Source organism: Paracoccidioides brasiliensis (genome assembly GCF_000150735.1).
Source record: "Paracoccidioides brasiliensis Pb18 unplaced genomic scaffold supercont2.3, whole genome shotgun sequence".
NCBI classification, from domain to species: Eukaryota; Fungi; Ascomycota; class Eurotiomycetes; order Onygenales; family Ajellomycetaceae; genus Paracoccidioides; species Paracoccidioides brasiliensis.
In genome coordinates this window covers 1,284,413-1,302,716 of record NW_011371360.1, presented here as the reverse complement: position 1 = coordinate 1,302,716, position 18,304 = coordinate 1,284,413, and the positions used below count along the sequence as shown (strand labels likewise).

The 18,304-nt window shown below is 46.3% G+C and overlaps 7 protein-coding genes across 7 annotated transcripts; 3 read left to right on the top strand and 4 right to left on the bottom strand.

Annotated features, from left to right (window-relative positions):
• Nucleotides 1–853: 853 nt before the first annotated feature.
• On the top strand, nucleotides 854–2,458 carry PADG_02780 (uncharacterized protein; the record flags this gene model as incomplete). The annotated part of the gene is made up of 3 exons (XM_010759826.1): nucleotides 854–1,487; nucleotides 1,615–2,288; nucleotides 2,375–2,458. The coding sequence occupies 3 exons, from the start codon at nucleotides 854–856 to the stop codon at nucleotides 2,456–2,458; spliced, it is 1,392 nt and encodes a 463-aa protein (XP_010758128.1).
• A 1,880-nt stretch (nucleotides 2,459–4,338) lies between these two features.
• PADG_02779 (uncharacterized protein) lies at nucleotides 4,339–5,870 on the bottom strand (the record flags this gene model as incomplete). The annotated part of the gene is made up of 4 exons (XM_010759825.1): nucleotides 4,339–4,733; nucleotides 4,923–4,985; nucleotides 5,181–5,310; nucleotides 5,679–5,870. 4 exons carry the CDS (start codon nucleotides 5,868–5,870, stop codon nucleotides 4,339–4,341), a joined length of 780 nt encoding a protein of 259 aa, XP_010758127.1.
• A 2,095-nt stretch (nucleotides 5,871–7,965) lies between these two features.
• PADG_02778 (haloacid dehalogenase, type II) lies at nucleotides 7,966–8,805 on the top strand (the record flags this gene model as incomplete). The annotated part of the gene is made up of 1 exon (XM_010760299.1): nucleotides 7,966–8,805. The coding sequence occupies one exon, from the start codon at nucleotides 7,966–7,968 to the stop codon at nucleotides 8,803–8,805; it is 840 nt and encodes a 279-aa protein (XP_010758601.1).
• Nucleotides 8,806–9,167: 362 nt separating this feature from the next.
• Nucleotides 9,168–10,983, bottom strand: PADG_02777 (threonine synthase; the record flags this gene model as incomplete). Its single annotated transcript, XM_010760298.1, has 3 exons — nucleotides 9,168–9,929; nucleotides 10,023–10,817; nucleotides 10,930–10,983. 3 exons carry the CDS (start codon nucleotides 10,981–10,983, stop codon nucleotides 9,168–9,170), a joined length of 1,611 nt encoding a protein of 536 aa, XP_010758600.1.
• A 524-nt stretch (nucleotides 10,984–11,507) lies between these two features.
• PADG_02776 (uncharacterized protein) lies at nucleotides 11,508–12,092 on the top strand (the record flags this gene model as incomplete). Its single annotated transcript, XM_010760297.1, has 1 exon — nucleotides 11,508–12,092. One exon carries the CDS (start codon nucleotides 11,508–11,510, stop codon nucleotides 12,090–12,092), a length of 585 nt encoding a protein of 194 aa, XP_010758599.1.
• A 175-nt stretch (nucleotides 12,093–12,267) lies between these two features.
• Nucleotides 12,268–14,701, bottom strand: PADG_11487 (uncharacterized protein; the record flags this gene model as incomplete). Its single annotated transcript, XM_010760650.1, has 4 exons — nucleotides 12,268–12,781; nucleotides 12,894–13,236; nucleotides 13,335–13,375; nucleotides 14,457–14,701. 4 exons carry the CDS (start codon nucleotides 14,699–14,701, stop codon nucleotides 12,268–12,270), a joined length of 1,143 nt encoding a protein of 380 aa, XP_010758952.1.
• Nucleotides 14,702–15,499: 798 nt separating this feature from the next.
• PADG_02773 (uncharacterized protein) lies at nucleotides 15,500–17,962 on the bottom strand (the record flags this gene model as incomplete). The annotated part of the gene is made up of 2 exons (XM_010759824.1): nucleotides 15,500–17,618; nucleotides 17,739–17,962. The coding sequence occupies 2 exons, from the start codon at nucleotides 17,960–17,962 to the stop codon at nucleotides 15,500–15,502; spliced, it is 2,343 nt and encodes a 780-aa protein (XP_010758126.1).
• Between the last annotated feature and the right edge of the window lie 342 nt (nucleotides 17,963–18,304).

Genomic DNA, 18,304 nt, shown 5'->3' with positions numbered 1-18,304 from the left:
AGTTCTTTATTTCGATATCCTACCTCCTCATCTTTTTCTGCTTCATCTTCCAAGAGTCGGATGTGCACCGTGCAAATAAAATTCTATGTTGACTAATATACCATCTCAACGTCTTACGATGCTATTGGTACCATATAACTTTCTGATAATTTTTACTTCACTACGGTTTTATTTTGAGTGTGAATGTGTGTGCATGCAGAATAATTAAGTTTTTCCAGAAATACTATCACGTGACTTAGATATGTGGGCTCGAACTGGACCCCGTAACCTTGATCGCCCGGACTAATGTAAATTCGATATAAGTGTTTCGCTTCGTATGCGAAATATAGTTTTATGATATATATATTCCTCCTTGCAATATGCTTCTAAGTCCCCTCTTTTCTCTTTTTGAGATATAACCCATTACAAACAATAACTAATAGTTATGCCGATGCAAGCTCCAACCTTGGTTCTTCCGCCAAGCCCCGGGTGAAGGCGACCAGTCACACGTGACCTTTTCACTTCGCCGTTCATCCCAGCAACCTCAACCTCCACTGTCTTCTCTATCTCACTGAACAACGGGCGTCAATCCACCATCCAGCCCAGCATCCGTATCGCACATCCGTCTCCTGTATTTGACACGACACCGTCAGACAAGTGTTAGAGGCTGTCTGAATTCTGGCATGTGGACCCCATAGCTCGTCGCTGAAGGTCAGCCTATGTTACGCTTCACGGTCCTTTGAGCCGTCGCTTTCGCCATCCAACAACTATCGTTACCGGGCCCATCGATTCGGTACGTGTCTGGCGCAAGCATTATAGCAGCTGGTGTAGGCTACTGGTCACACTGTTATCTTTCCTACATCGTTCGGGCCTCATGTCCTTCGTACCGCTGGCATCCTCCTACAAAGCCGGCCCTCCTCTATCACCTTCCTCGCCCCCAGCCGACAGGGCCAAATCGCATCAGCTGCATCAGCAGCATCATCCGAAAGACCAAACACCCCATACTCCGACCTCCCCTCCATTGATGTCAGCCAGTGCTCAAAACTATGCCTCGAGCTTCTCTACTACTGAAACGTCACCTGCGCAAACCCAATCCACCTCACTCTCCTCTCCGCCATCCTCCGTCGCAATGTCCACTCAGGTCTCCCAACAGCCCACTGTAACGTCAACTACATCATTTCCCACACCCGCAAGCAGTGTTTATGGTCATTTCGCCACCAACAGCACCATGGATGATCCAGAAAGCAACTCCAAGAACGCTACAGCAGACTCTCAGAAGGACGGAAGACCGTCGACTGGGGAAAAAAGAGGGTTGGATTTCATTGATATTGATCAACCAGGACACAGAAGAACTGACCATGACCGGCAGAAAAGCAGTCTACATGAAAATTCTGATGAAAATGAAATGGATTTGGATTACAGAGTGGCTTCAACGTCTCAAGAAGAACGGCTGGCCCTGTCAGCCCTCCAGCAAGATATAGGCACTGCTTTCCATATCTGCAAATCTTGTAAGGTCTCCCTAAGACACTGTCTTGTCTGACTTCTCAAGTCCAATACCGTTTCTAGAAATTATTCCTGGTTTGTGATATCTCTTTCTTGGGCATCATTGATGTTAACGCGACCTGAACACTCTAGCTTATACCGCATCCGGCCCGAATCTGAGTTTAGATTTAGTATCACTCTACGGTTTAGGCCCGGTTGCTGCGTCTGTTGCTCGGACCGACCCCGTGACGGGCGAAAAGATAAACAGGTTAAGGAAGTCGTATGAAGGGAAAATTAAAAGTCTTTGTTTAGCAGGAAGAAATAAACCCGTCAAGGCCGAACCTGGAGCAACTGGAGGGTTAAGATATCTGACATTATGGCCAGAAGAGGAGTGGCAAAACCAAAAGGTGTATGGAAAGGATATAAAAGTCCCGGAGCCCGAATCGTCCTTCTTCAAACAACAGTTGAAAGCGATGAAATTGGATGCAGGGATTTTACCCAATCATGAATTCTGGGAAGATGCGCTAGGTCATGAGAAGCCATCCAAGGTCCTCGTAGTTGCAGATCCGTCCACGGCTAAAATTGCTGGAACCGTCCCCGCATCTATCCGTCATCCAACCCAATTGAACGGTGCAACCGCGTCGGTATCAACTCCGATTGCTGAAAACACAAGACCGAAGCGCACAGGTAAGAAGCGCAGTTATAATGACAGCAGTTTCGTCGGCTATGGCGAGGGATTCCCGGATGACGATGCGGACTTGGAAAGAGAGCAATTTTCTAATGGCGAAGATGAAGGACGAGGGTCGGGAAAGAAGAAAAGGAAAAAGGTACTGAGCTAGATTCCCTAGCACCTAGCTGCGGCACAGATATTCCGTCCCCCCTTGTGTACCTATCTAATTTATCTTGTCGATAGGATCACATTTCGGGAGTGTCTCCCACCCTCACTGAACGAAGCGGAAGCTACGGTGTCGGCATGTTTGGCGTTGGCGCCCGATGACATTACCCGGAACTAACAATGAGCAGCATGAATTTTTCGAACTCACGGTAAAAAGTTTGTGGTTCCAACTACTATCGGCGTTTTTTTTTGTAGGTGTTTGGGGTCAAAACCTTTCTTCCCCTGCTTTATCTGTTCGTTATCTTCTATTTTCATCCGTCTATGGTCTGTTTTCATTTCGTTGTAACATGTTTGGTTTCTGTTTATTATTACCCATTCCTCCACTGTAAATATGCATGGTGGTGCTGGATATACCCGCCTGATCAAATCGGCGTTATTTGGAGGGTTAAACCCAAGGTCTGGCAAGGATATGCCACTGGGGCGGTTATTTGGTTTTTTCCTGTTCTCTATTTTTGTCTCGTTTCCCCTTTTGCTTTTTCTTACCTCTCCATCCTATGCCCTCTGATTAATCTACTCTTTTTTTACTCTGTACGACATGCCTCTACTTTATACGAAGTTTTCAATCAAGGGCACCCGTTTTTTTCTCTCCTCCCCTGTAGCTATGGAATGATCCGCCGCGGCGTTCCATATGACCGGGTTATTTATTTTATAATTCCCTTGATATTTTTCTTCCTCTTTTCCATTTTACTCCGCCTTTATTTTCCTTGATCAAAAACAAAGAAAAATAAATAGAAGAAAAGAAGAAGAAAAAAAAAGGAAAAGAAAAGAAAAAGAGAAAAAAAAAAAGAAAACCAACTCAATTAACCATGTTACGTCTCTGTTTTATTCCCCTGCAAACCCTGCATGTTTGTCCCGCTTTATGTTACTTCAATCGCCCTTTTTTTTGAACTTCTAGCTTCTACTCAATACCTTCCCCTTCTCTCAAGCCCTATATATACGTATGGGCCAATACTTCCACGAAACCTGTTTCATAGTACGAGACTGTTAGTTTTCTGTTTCATTTCCCTTTTTTTTTTTTTTTTTTTTTCCTGTATTGCGTTTCTGCTTATCGGCAACAGGTGTGTTCGATGCATTATGTTGGAATGAATGAAGGGGGTCTTGCGTCATGTAGTTAACATGCAACCAGTATAGTGTTTAAACATGGGAATATCAGCTATTAGTTCCTTTAAAAACCCTTCCACCCCCTCCCCTCCCCGGTCTCACCATTCTCTCTATAGTCTCATGCTAAGCGGAACCGTTTAGCACCTTTCTCAGCTGTCAGCGGCCATTAAGCTCCCCGGCTCAAGTGTTGAGTATTGATTTGAGAGCAGCCATGAATTCTACCTTCCTATGGTATAAAATTGATATCAGGAAGCATATCTGCATTGAACTTAACCGTGAACTATGACCGCTATTTTTATCGAGTAGAAAATCATTCCGTTTGATCACTACTACTGTAACTAGTCACTTCAAAGAACAACAGAACAGGAAACTTAATAATATAGAAGAAGTCCATTGAAAGAAAGATATTGTTCAGTCACTCTAGCTGCCCAATATCTTACTTCTTTTGCCTTGATTTGAAACCTGGCCATCATTCCTACCCGGCTCCTTTTCTAGATCCTTCAAGATGGGTTGATTGCTTGAACCACTGGACATGAGTTTTAGCAGCTCTAGCACAGGAACAGGTAGAGGACTAGTGTATGAGTGGAACGGATGCACCTTGACATGAAGTGGAGAACTAAGCAGTTCAGCATGTTCCCTGAGAATATACGGCTGGTTTATTTGGGAGATTGTCGAATGTCACTCACTGGCAGGAGGTTATCTCATCATGATCTCTGAGACTCGGGTTTTTGATATTTTCCAGACAAACAAGCCCCATTCAGAATTTTTGAGGGAGAGCTGCTTCGGAGACGGTGGAGCTCCAGCAAGTTATATCGCAAATTTCTTCTCCCTGTACTCCTCCAAGGTTGGCGCTGTTTCTTTCCTTCTTTCCGGATCATGGATCACGGTCTTGACGGCATCCTATATGCTATCCAGTCGCTTTCCCCTTCCACCGGTTCGCCATTATTGCAGTCGATTCCAAGCTTTGCAACATTCTCACCCAGACATATAACCAACGCCCCATCCGCCTCCCAATCTTCTTTATCCACAACTACAAATACCCATCTGAACGTGTCTCCCAACTTCTCTCCCACATCTGCATCACTGCCTTCATGACCAACCAACGCTTTCACAAGGGCTTTGTGGAATTCAATCAACTGCTGTGTTTGAAAACGTCCCTCTTTAATCAGTGGTTTCATCGTCCGACAGAAAAACCCGTAATAGTCGTTATCTATTGCTGGAGCGATTGTTGCTTGAGAGATATCGAGATTCCACAGCGGAAGGTACGCGCGGACATCTCAAAACGGAGGGGTTCGTTAGGCATGATAGTTTTGGTATTCAATAACATCGCTATTCATAGATATCATATGGCTGTCGAGGTTTTCCTGCCGAGTGGACAGGCAAAATCAGAGCTTGCACACAGCTTCTCTGATTCGGTCTTAGATAACCTCTGCTGACCGAAAAGGTAACTAAATGGCACACTGACTTCCTCTTCTCCTCCGAGGAAACGGATGGCTGTGTTGACGGACAAACATGCCAACTAAGACGCCTACGCCGCAATTTATCAGCTCCCCACGGAAGATTAGTTGGTCCAGGAAATGACTCTTCAATTCTGGTCATTCAAATTGCAGTGCTGGAGACCTGGATCAAGACAATGTAAGCCCTAATGAGGGGGGTTAAGTTCCATGCCCATTTGGCCACTTAGCCTTGGTGGATATTTTATAGCAAGAAATGATATCCAAACCATCAGGAGATGATAGAGAGAAGTATGTCACAATACTAAAGGAGCGAGCACGAGCATAGTTGGTAGTTGGAGCAACTAAATAGACATTAAGGATTGACTTAAAAATTGTGATGAGGAAGAACATGGCCGTCTAAAGAGTGTGTATCAGAACCTGTCATCACACACTGGCAACATAGGAGGGAGGGGTGTCGCTCGCACCGCGAATAACAGACTCCCCCACTGCAATAGCTCAAGCATAAATGGTTGTGAACAGCCTGGTGAATGTAAGCATGGTAATCCACAACGAAAAGAATAGTAAGGGGGTAAAGTAGAAAATAACAAAACTCATTCTCCTTGCTGAAAGAAACCTATGGATGAATTTGCAACACCAAAAAGGAACCAGACGATCCGAAGTTAAAAATACTACGACTGTGTAAAGAAGATCGCTAACAGAAAAGCTACGAATAAGAAAACCCAGGGGTAACTACGTCAACAAGAACCAATCAGCTGTCCACAAACTTTCTCTAGCCCTTGAGTTAAAGGGTCAGCAATTCTCCCGTATTCTTCGTTCCATAGACACTGGCCGTTCTTTTCCTCATAGAGTTCAAGTCTGATATCGTCTCTAGTCTTGCCATTGATCGCAATGCGCATCTCCCGCCACTTGGGGTCCACTATTGCATCCACAATCCCCGTAGCGAGCAAAGTCGCCATGCTTGGATGGTGGTAGTTATGTGGTAGAATACGAAATACGGGCTCCTCTTCGATGTTGTCCCACAGGAGAAAATCCATTATCACTTGTGACTAGACTCGCAGTCGCTGGAGGTCCTGTAGCAGGTTCACTATGTACTTAACTTTCAGGCGCCTTTTCAGAATGATGAACTCCCTCGAAATATATGGGACCCAGTGCAAGGGATTGATAGACCACTAAATCTGCCCATCATCGCTGTCTCTCGTTTTGGCTATGGAAAATTAACTTTCTTCTCCATTCCCTAGGCGAAGGAGAATCGCGCGGCGGTCACCTGCACCATAGACACAGGAAGCTCCAGTCCACTTTTTGAGAAAGCCGCTCCTCCAGTGAGGATTTAGTCGTGACTAGCGACATTTTTGGCACGACATTTTATCGACTTCAATAGATCTATAGTTAACAGCACTGTTCAAGGTAAGAAAGGGAATTAAGAAAGGGAATTAAGAAAGTGGAAAACACATCTCGGGAGATGAATTCGATTGTATTTGGGGTTATGTGGCCATTTTTTGGCTTGCTCTCAATATCGCTTTCTCGCTGAGGAATTGATTTTGTATGGTTAGGTGTTTCTCACTTGAAAACAAGTAGATATAAGGTGAGGTTTCTGAGAGAGCTTTATATAGAGAGCTTTATATAGAGAGCCTGGGAGTCAACAATCAATAAGAAGCAGTGAAAAGGCTATATATACGGCCCCGTGCAATGAGAATTCCAGAGTAGTTTAACTATCTGTAAAGGACACTGGATTGTAATTTATAGAACGCAGTATTCCTGACAGTATTTTGGATTATTATGTCGTAATATCTGGTCGTCACTAGTGTCACCATCAATAGCAACTTTCGGAATAGATTAGAGGAAAAGAAAACTCACTCGTACTTAAGCTCGCAGGCCTCAAAATTTTGAAAAATCGTGGTGATGGCATATTTCAGGGGTATCTGTTGAAGGCGGGCGTTGGGTGTAATATGACTTTTTGTAAATTTTGTCTATAGACATGTGGACATAGATTCAGTAAATAGGTAGTTATGGTTTCCATAACTTTTACTGAGAGATTATCGACAAAACGGTGGCTGGTAAGGAGGAGTTCCATAAACATTGAACCTGACATATATAAGGAAATGGCAGGGTTGGCAGTTGATCTCATCGTATATTGATTTTTTTTCCGATTTCCTCAGGAAATACGGCGAATGGCGAACGATGAACACAGAGGGTTCAGTTTCACACCGTCCAACAGATGATGGGGAAGAGAGTATAGAAGAGCAAGGTATTGGTCATTTAACTCCTCATTGGCCTGGTAATCCCAGAAGAGGCGCCATAACATTTGCGCTTCCACCTCATCCTTCGCGTGAAATGAAGAGAGACAAAAAATCGCAAAACTCAGATGTCAATGACCAAATTGGAGACCTCCTTTGAGGAGTAAACTATACTTGAATAGAAACATTGATAATATGGTTGTTTTGGTTCCGAGTATCAGGGCTTGACCTCGCATGGAATATGTTCGAAGATGAAATTGGATGATCCCAGGTTAACGATAACTAGTTAGTTAATTAAGCTTCAACTGATGGCTTCACATTAGTATTGACGTGGCGCTAAACAGCGAACGCCCTCTTATTTATGACCCTAATCAACTTTCGTATGGTAGGAGGGCCAAAAAGCTGGTCACAAGTGGAGGAGGTTTAAGATCCATCTTGACAATGCATGTCATAGGGCGTTCATCTCCTGCTGAAATATTGATTGTTATCTTCAGAGCGGGATAAAATACCCCACGTAGTCTCACGTCGTGATAAAATAAACCTCCAAATGGACTGAGGAAAATATCAAGGTGAAGTCCATCGAGGTTGGAATTGTTACCCGGAATTATGAAATTCTGGAAGATAGATCACATTTTTCTCCTCGCTGTTCTCGGCCTCCTTGACTGCGGCATCCTTCAGTATTGCGAATGCAACGATTACCTACCAGAAGTTACAGTCATATAGTTACCGGGGATATACGACCGATTGAATTCATTCACGAGCAAAAAGAATCCGGTAGCTCATTATCATCTGACGACAGATAATAGCATTCCCCATCATGACGTCCAACCGACCCTTAGCATCATTTCAGCTCCTATCATTCGATATATATGGCACCTTGATTGACTGGGAAAGTGGAATTATCGAAAGCCTTAAACCCCTCAGCGACCGTCTCCCGGATTCGCACCTGTCAGAGTTAGATCCCCTAGCTCTGTGTTCCTCTCTGAATAAGTACGAACGTGCGTTTCAAGCGGAGAACCCAAGGCAAACCTACGATCTAATTCTCAAGGCCTCATATGAAGCCCTTGCAAAGGAGCTACAAGCCCTCCCAGCTGCTGCTGGTGGAGAGGATCCATCCTCCATTTTGGACAAAGAGGGAACCGCTTTTGGAGCTAGCATTGGCACTTGGCCTGCGTTCCCAGATACGGTTGAGGCGATGCGCAAACTGAAGAAACGATACAAGCTTGTACCCTTAACAAACGTTGATCGCGTCTCTTTCCAGAGAACCCTCCATGGACCGTTAGGCGGTGTTCATGAAGGGCTAGGGGATGGGGAACGGTTTTTTGACGCCGTATATACAGCGCAGGATGTTGGGTCTTATAAACCTAATCCAAAAAACTTTGACTATTTGCTATCGCATGTGAAATCAGAGTTCGGCTTGGAGAAGGATCAGGTGTTGCATGTTGCGCAAAGTCTGTTCCACGACCATGAGCCTGCAAAGAAATATGGGTTACAGAGTGCTTGGATAGCGCGAGGGGAGGGGGGAGAGAGTGGGATGGGGGGCAACGTGGTAGAGTACCTTGCGGGCGAGAATCCAAAAGTGGCGTTTGGATGGCGATTTAATACCTTGGGAGAGTTGGCGGAGGCTGTCGAAAGGGAAGCAGAGAAGGAAATCTGAGGAAGAAATTCACTTTCCGATGGGTAGAGAACGATGATACTAATTGCGTTGGGGGGGGAAGGGGTTGTTTATGGGGATCGGTTTTGCGTGTTTGAGGGGGGATGATTTCATGAATCCTTGCCAAGTTATAATGTCCCTGCCAGATTTTGAATGACAGAGATGGGCATTCTGGTTCTCTATGTCGTTGTAAATCGAGATGCCCAAACTTGCTAAAGGTTACGATGTAATTAAGCCTTTTCCTCTATCACAGTGTACTTCATCGCCTCTGAGTATATAGATATGGTTTTTTTAAGTGTATCCGAAACATTCATTGGATTGTTCTTTCGCTTCCCATACCGCCTTTGGGCCATCCTCTCCTACTTCTACAGTCCAACTTTCTCATCCACAATTTTCTTCACAGCCTTCCACCCTTCTCCTGCGGGAACCTCAATCACACGGCGCTCCTTCTTCTCCAATCCCACAAACTCGGGAGGAAGGACATTCTCAAAACCATAGCCTTCTTTGCCATTCAGCGCCAAGTCAACCGCATGAGCGAACTTCGCAGGATGCGCCGTTGAAAGGGAAATGTGATGGGTTCCAGGGTTGCGAGATATAGACCGGAGCGAAGCGGCAACTCCAACAGCAGAGTGTGGATCAAGAATGTATCCGCCTGTTTTTCCTCTAGTTCCGCTGCTAGCTGGGGGTGGAGGGAAGCAAGAGCAATATACATCACGGATTGTTTCTATGATTTGTAAATCAGAGACTCGCTCTGATTCTAGATCATGTTTGGCCGCATCAAGGATTGCTGGCTCAACACTGAAGCCACCTTTGGACTTCAGATCATCAAGCCATCCTCGGACGACATCGCCAGCTTGTTGCCGCTGCTTCTGGATATCTTGGTCTCCACCGTAGATTTTGAAGGCAAGAAACCAAAGCAGCCGTTCGAAGTTGCTTGACACTAAGATGTCCATGGCAGGGCTAAGCGTTTCTTTGACGCTACTTGCTTGCGCGTTGGCGGCGCCGTTTTCAACGGGTTTCTTGGTGTATTGACCGGTTCTCCAGAATCGGTAGAGGATGTCGTTCTCATTTGTTGCGATGACTAACTTCTCTACGGGAAGGCCCATCTGTTTTGTGAACCAGCCGGCCTATTTTCTTCGTTAGATGTACTATTTGAATAAAAATAAAAATAAAAACGTAATCATATTGTGCAGCGACCGGGTTCTGGTGGGATAACTTACAAGAATATCACCAAAGTTACCCGACGGTACGACAAATCGTACACCCTTGCCTTGAACGTATGTTGGAGATCGGATGAGGGAGAAGTAAGAGTGAACATAGTAGGTCATCTGAGCAACTATGCGCGCCCAATTTATCGAGTTTACAGCAGCCAGTTTGTGGACCTTGTTCATTTCAGGATCGGCGAACATTGCCTTGACCATATCTTGGCAATCATCAAATGACCCTTCAACGCTCAGGTTATGGACATTGGGGTCAAGAACTGTTGTCATTTGAGCTTTCTGGATCGGGGTTACCTTTCCCTTTGGATGAAGAATGAATATGGAGGCGTCTCTCTTCCCTCTCAGACCGTATATCGCAGCTGAACCAGTATCTCCGCTCGTGGCGCCGATGACAACAAGCTGATGTCGGTCCTTTCCAATCTTGCCCTCGTTTCGTCGCACAAGAAAATACTCGAAGAGATTTCCGAGGAACTGCAAAGCGACGTCCTTAAATGCAAATGTCGGGCCGCAAAAGAGCTCGAGAAGGTATAATTGTTTGGAGTCATCGAGAGTGACCAGGGGGGTGATATCTGGCGATCGGAAAGTTGAATAGCTGCGGTTTATGATATTCCTCAAGTCCTCCAAAGGGATTTCCGACGGTGAAATATACAGAGAGAGGATTTCAAGCGCCAACTCCTGGAAGCTGTAATTCCTCCATTTCGTCTCCCAGCCCACTGGTAGCTGCGGTATGGATTCAGGAATGAAAAGTCCGCCATCTGGAGCGAGGCCCTTCAACACAGCCTCTTCGAAAGACAGCTGGTAAAACGGCATTCCATGTTAGCCTTGAAAATTTCTGCCTTGAATATTGAACGCAGATAGAAACAATATATGACAGCATAAGCAGCGGTTTTTAGATTGGACCACGTACCCCGTACGATGTACCCCGCGTACTAAGATATCTCTGCGAATCGGTGCTGGACATTTTTTTTCCCCCCTCCTCAAGAAACCGTAGTGAGGGCGATGTCAGATGCACCAAGGGGAGCATAGATATAACCCAAGCAGAGCAGTCATTTAGTCAATTTCTCTAAGGATTGCCGAAATCTTGCATTAAACTTGACCATCCCGCCACTTTGCGGCATGACTAAGCATCTCTGAGGGTTTCCGCCAAACACCCGGGGGCTCCGATTGCGGAGACCGGTGAAGAAGCAGCGAAAACGACAAAAAGGGTCGTGAAGGGATGAGATGTTGGCAGTTGTTGTTCGCTATGGATGACACGAAGCTCGCATTGAACAATACCCAGTTTCCTTTTCTCATTGGCTGCTCAATCATATTTAGCCTGCAGGGGCTTTTTCTCTCCAAACGCCTTTCTGTTCTGGCGGTTCCGGCTGCAAGAATACAAACAATTAAATAACTAACAGTTAGCTACACACCTCTCCGATGATCGTTCGTTTCAACATCTACCCTCCCGCCCACTCAGCAGTAACTAGTTAGTACCTGGTCAGCTCAATGACCTCTAAATATGAGCAAGCGCTTGCGCGCATTGATGACGCACATAATGAAGACCCCAACATCGTCTTTGTCGACTGTTCTGAAGTCCCATATGAGCTGCACTATGCAAACAAAATGACCAAATATCTCGAGCAAGACAAACCCTCTGCCTCCGAAATCCTCAGATTAGCTGTACGTGCTCAACATCTACGGCGCTGGGAAGTCCCCAGGTCCTCTTACCCAATGACCAAACCCGGTTACTTCGCCTGGAGGAATACGTTGAAGAATCGACAGGCAAACCTAGTTGAAGAGATTTGTCGCAGCTGCGGGTATGATTCAGATGAAGCTGAACGCGCTGCGGCACTAGTTCGCAAAGATAATATGGAGCGGGATGAAGAGTGTCAGGTTCTGGAGGACGTGGCTTGTTTGGTGTTTTTGGATGATCAATTTGAGAAATTCGAAAGGGAGCACGATGAGGAGAAAATTGTGGGTATTTTGAAGAAGACTTGGGCGAAAATGTCAGAGAAGGGTCATGAATTGGCTTTACAGATTGAGATGTCAGAGCGGGCAAAGGGGCTAATTATGAAAGCTCTGTCATCGTGAACTTTGGATCGGGCGAATTTACGTATGCCAGTATGTCTCGACATGCATAATGGAACTGATGAATGCAACACCACAGTACCTTGCAATTATCACAGATATCTAATATATTCATAAGCAATGAATTGGAGAAACAGAATCTGGTATAACCTCCCTGGCTTCAGAAATATATGTTGTTCTAACCTCCTTGGGGCGTATTATCGATCAGTCGAACCAAACTAATCGCCGCTCCCGTGGCTACTCCCCCGACCAGAACCATCTGCACTCCGCCCTTGACACCAGCAAATATATTATCCCTTCCTCCCCATCCTCGCACGATACAAGTCTTGATATACCCGAACACCAACAGTGTTATCCCCATGACGCCTACACTATACTTCAGGGCGGTAATTACCTGATGGCAGATAATGTAAGGAACAAGGGGTATAAAGCCACCGACGAAGTATCCCAGAGCAAGTGTAACAGCGGAGACATAAGCTTGGTTTTGCTCTGGTGCGGGTTGTTTATGGTAAAATGCAAGGAGGAATTCCATCAGCTGCTGCGGCGAGCTGTGCAACGTCGAACTCACTTCCGAAACTGGATGATCAGGGAGACTGTACGGAGCAAATACTTCTCGGACCATAGTTGTGGTCTCGCACGGGCATGATTGGACGAGATTTTCAATTTCACGTTTGGTGGTCTCGTATGATTCTCTTAACAAAATCACAAAGGGGCATCGGTCAGCTTTTTCACTTCGGAAACAAACCCACACAACTTGAATGCCTTTTTTTTTTTTTTTTTTTTTTTTTTCAAATTCAAACTTACAGTTCACTCTTCGCACCCACATAACCGCCTAATCCCATCGAAATAGCCCCAGCCACCAGCTCCGCCAGACTTCCTAGGACTACAACTTTGGTATCATTGAAAGCTGACAGCCCCGCGCTGAGCGCAAAGGGCACTGTAAGACCGTCCGAGAGGCCTAATATGGCATCTGATATTATTCGCGGGTTGATTCGGCTGCGCGAGTTTTGACTCTCATCCGAATCATTAGTTCGGGTACGTGCGCATGGAAGCGTCTGATATCTTGTAAAATCTTGCGCTTCGGGATCGCCATTCGCGGCGAGGCGTCTCCCGCATCTTCCATTTCCGTTGGAAAGCAGGGGCTCTCCTGTAGATCCATCCTGTGTGAGCGTTCGAGTTGCCCAGCCGCGCGCAGTGGAAAAGGGTTGAGGGGTGAGGGGGAAGAAGAATGGCTGGGAAACATACTCATTGCCTCGTTCGACATGTGGTTTTTCAGTCTCTGTTCACTGCCTGACCGGGTTGTGTCGTTGTTTGGTGCCATCTACGAAAAGATTCTCTGTTGAGAGAAACGAAAAAGACCGTATGTACACCTTCTCTCTCCGTTAAACTATGTGCGTGGGGACAGTGGATTGATTCACAAGCCTATCGTAAAGCAAGACTCTGAAAAACAAGGACGTGTTGTGGGGTCTCTCAAGTCTTATTGAGCAGATGTACTATAAGCTAAGCAATCGGGTATGCGTCTATTTTCACAGAGCTGTTGGAAGCCACCATGAACAGGCTATTTCTGTGTGAATGGGAGGAGGCGAGTGGAGAAGAGAGAGTGGAGGAGATGAAGATATGAAGAGATGAAGAGATGGTTTATAGCGAAAGCAGAGTGTGACAATCGCCTTTGGCTCTTCGATAACGCCATAGATATTTTTAATGGCATCCCCCCTTGTATTTTATATCTTTGGTTTTCCAATCTTCCGCATTTCCAACAAGTCGCCACCATCCACCGACCCGGCGGATGTCAATGACCGCCGTAGTTTTAACGTTGCAGCTTTGGTAATTAAGTTGTTGAAGGTATCCGCAGCCAATCAGCACCGCTGGGAATGTCAGCTGGCAGGTTTCATGGACAAAGTCTGAGAGTTAGTTGATAATCCAAGGAACGCCAGGGTTAAATATGACTACGACAACAACGATCGCCCCTTTTTACCAGCTCCTTTCTCCTTCCTACGTGTATGGGCTCCTCTCCAGGTCCCCGTTGTTGGTTACCATTTGCGAAGTATGAAAAATGCGTGGATCTTGGTTGGCTGTTGGGAAGAGCACTTTGATGTCATGGCCAAAGCAGGATGTTGCTATGCGTTTTCGAGAATCCAGCTTATTATCTACATAAGATATAATAACTAACTACTTGTTGTGTTCTCTTATTCATTGAGATCTAGAGCTAAACTGTACCAAGGAACTCGACAGAAGATTGTACCAACCCAAAATATTGCAGAAGAACATGACCATTCCTCCCATTCCTTCTCTCTTCACCCCCAAATGTTTAACAAAATGCCTTTTAATATCCCAACCCCTCAAGCTCCCCCCTCCCTTTTCGCATACTCATCCTCCATCCGCTCCTCATATAGTCTGTCGGCATCTTCCTGGCTCAATTGCCCGTTTCCTCCAGACTCTCTGGAGGTATAAGATGGTGGAGCCGCAGTCAATGTGGTATTTGGCTGTGCTTGCTGTGACTGCGAATGAGATTGTTGCCCCCGTTGATCTGATGCAGAGAAGGTTGATGAAACACCAGTGATCGTGTTGGAGGAGGAGGACGACGACGAGGAAGGGTTGAGTTGGATGGGCATTGTGAAAAAGGAGGGATTGAATGAGTTAAAATTTGGGGTAGAATAACCAAAAATCTATTTTAAGGCATTAATATCCAAACTCTGTTATGATGAAAGAGCCGGCCGGTAACTTTCTCGGCGAGAGTTGCTCGTCTTTTTATAGTTGTTGGTTGGGGGGCGGTGCAAAAGGCAAAAAAGGTTAAAAAATAAAAAAAAGATAGGGCAAAAAGTAAACAGGTTCTGGTGAAGTGATGCAAAATGTACCTGGACCAATTGCCTAATTAATTAATTTGGCCCCTTAAATTTTTTTTTGAAAACATTATTTCAGTTCAGGGAGGAGAAACATCCAAGTTCACGAGCGGGATTTCTCATTATTTACTCCGTAGAAAACGCCAGCAGCCTGGTTGATGGCGATTGCGGTGGGGCGGTCTGACGTCAGAGTCCACCTTATTTTCCATGCTACCTAGTTTAAACTGAGTGGGGCATTCTTTGCCGATGAAGTAAATATTGCAGATGGAAAAGAAGGAGTGGGGGGTTGGGAGAGACAGAGAGATCAAAATTCCTCCAAGCCAAAACATATGATAATGGATATGCAGTGGTTATTCCAAAATCGAAGAAAAGTCTATTAAATTGCAAACGCCTGACAGATCATACACTTGCATGTTGTATATATCAATTTCCTCCAACAAACTGTGCATATGCGCATAATATACAGCAAAAACTAAACAAGCGGCTTGGCGGAGCCGTCACTGCATACACGCAGCAACATATATAAGGAAAACATGACCCAGTCATCCAATCTGCCATCTGCACTTGTGTCTAGCCAAGCCCGTCATGGTCTCCAATAGTCAGCTCATGCAAGATATCCTCAAGCGAAGGATCATCCTCGACTTCATCCACCGTAGCGCGACCTTTGCGTCTCTTCCCTTTCCCCTTTCCGTCACCCGAGGACATTGGCGCCTCAATTATCCAGCGTGAAATAAATTCCGCCCGCTCAGTGCTGATTGGGTACTCTTTACCGTCCTCCTGTTCCCAGCGTTTAGGTGCAGGACCTGCATATGGGACACTAGGATGGCTCTCCATGCGTTGCTCCCCGGCCCTCTTCTCGCGTGCCCGCACAGATGCGAGAAAACTTTCCTCATCCTGCACACGGTCGTCCGATAGTGCTTCCATGATCGCTTCATATTTGCGACGTTCCTGAATTTCGTCCTCCGTCGTCCTTTTTTTTTCAGGCCTGGGGTGGCCGTGGTGGCCCGGGAGTGGCGCTGGCGCGCAGAGGGCTTCCCACGTCAGCTTGAGCCCCAGCCAATTGTCGACACGGTGCATGACTTCGATCCAGTCTGCTCGTGCAGGGGAGCGGGGGGCAAGGAAAATTGGGTAGCCGTCACAGACGCGGGCTAGCCGTGCAACCATGTGCGCGTGGCGGAGGAGTTCCTTGGAAGAGGTTTGCAGGAGAGCGTGGCAGAGGAGGACAGAATGGAGCGCATCGGTCAGCAGAGGGTGGTAGGTTACGGCCTCGTGACAATCGCAATTTGCGAGAAGTGCAGCGTCAGCATGGGTGGGTGATATTCCCAACCCGTTTGGTTGGGGGCGAACCAGGGCTTGGGAGTCGGTAGGGAAAGGAGGGAGGTTGGACGGAGGTTGTTCGGAGAACAGAACAGATACTGGATATATTTCTGTGGGAGGAAGCTGGTATTGTGCTGGGGCCCCTCCACGGCCTTCAGAAGTAGGAGATCCGGGAGATGGACTAGTCCCAGCCATGCGAAGAGTTTCTATAAGCCGGCTTTCTTGAGTACGAGTGCCTCCCGACTTGTGGTGTGCACCTGATGTAATGTTAACCTTGCGAAGGAACTCTTCTGCGAGCTCAGCGGGAAGGCCTGGAGTGTAATCGAAATTGGAGAGGAACTTCAAGTAATCTCGCAGAGCACGTCTGGCATTAGACTTGACCATCTTACGCGTTTCGAGCCATCGGCGATACGCTTCTTTCCCGGCAGGGGATAAGGTGGACAAGACGTTGTCCTCTCCCTCCAGATTCGGGTTCAACAGTTGCTCCTTTTGCCAGATACTTAGTGCATCCAGCGCAGAATTGATGTTCTGGCACGCAATCGTTAGATACACCCCCCCACGATGAAATACGAGTTGATGTTCCAAGCTGCTGGGCTGGTCTTTCTCCTCCACCTTCAAATCATATCTGAAATCTCTAGGCAATAGACCTCTTCTCCTCTTCTCCAATTCAACACGACTTGTCCCGTGCTGGGCGCTTTGTAGTCGACAGACATTTAAACCCTTCGTCAGATCTCTGGCAGCACCCACATAGTCATCCATAAACACTCTTGTAACCGCTCTTGTTCTGTAAAAGGCTCCTTCGCGTGGTCTTCTGGCAATCACCTCGTCCAGGGGTTGCAGATTGGTGCATTGCGCCAGTGACCGAGACGGAATCTTCTCATGAAAAAAATGTACGTACTTGGCATTGCAGTCCTGCTCGTTGCGCTGCAGAACCAGTTTGGCCACCTCTTCCAGTGCAGAAGCAGACTGCATTGTCGCGACACTTGCCGCAATTTCATCCAGATGGTATGCTAGGGAGAGTTTCTGGGTGGCATGTTCCCGCATCCGGTGCCTCCGTTCCTTGCTCAATCTTGCCGTTCCGCCGCCACCACCAATGCCTATTCCCAGCACTGTACTGCTTCCACTACTTAATAGTCCATTGATCGCGTTCTGGGAGTTGCTGAGGGCGGACGATGTGGTGCCATTGGCTGCACGGACAGCTAGATCGGTAGCTTCCTCGATCAAGCGGCGAATTTTCACGAGGTCGAAGAACACCGCGGGGTCAATGGGTTGAGGGCGCGGGGAAGCATAATTGCTATATGCAAGGCTTTCTAAGACCTCTGGAGGTAATTGAAGCCATGGACCATGGAAGGAGGAGATATAGCGCCAGTGTCTTAATGGTTAGCTAAGGCGGTTTTGCCAAATGGGATAGATTGGACGAAGGGCTGCAGCTGGATGGATGAATAATTGGGGACGTATTATTCAACTATATTCGAGTATCAAATAGACATACTTGTTGCGGCATATTATCAAAGCGGAAGTTGATTGCTCAAAAGTCTTTGGCTTGGAGCTCTTTGACGCAGCTGCTGGTGGTGTCTTGGATGACACCGAATGAATTGGTGCTGACGGCGTCGCCAGTGTTGTCTGTGTGGTGGACGTAACTGGGTTGTTCCTTGCACCATCTACCGATTCTCCCTTTGGATTCAGGCCACTCTGAGACTTCTTTTTTCTGGTCATGCCGATGAAATTTACCAGTCGCCCAAGTCTTCATATAGATGGGACTACTCGCTTGCTCTTCAATGGGGCCTGGTTGAGGAGGTGGAATTGGTATTCCGCTTTGTTTGAGTTTGTAGGGAAAAAATATGCTAGTACAGGTACAACAGGGTCTGACATTTATTCAGACACTTGAAGAACAAATAAATGAATACGGGAACATATACAGACTATCCACCACTCTTTATTTATAAAGCATGTTTCAGCCAGTATCTCAACAAATAATCTTTATTAGTACCAACAAGGACATGATTATGTTATGTTGCTGCACAGAAAATGGCCATGTCTATGAACATTATTAGTAGT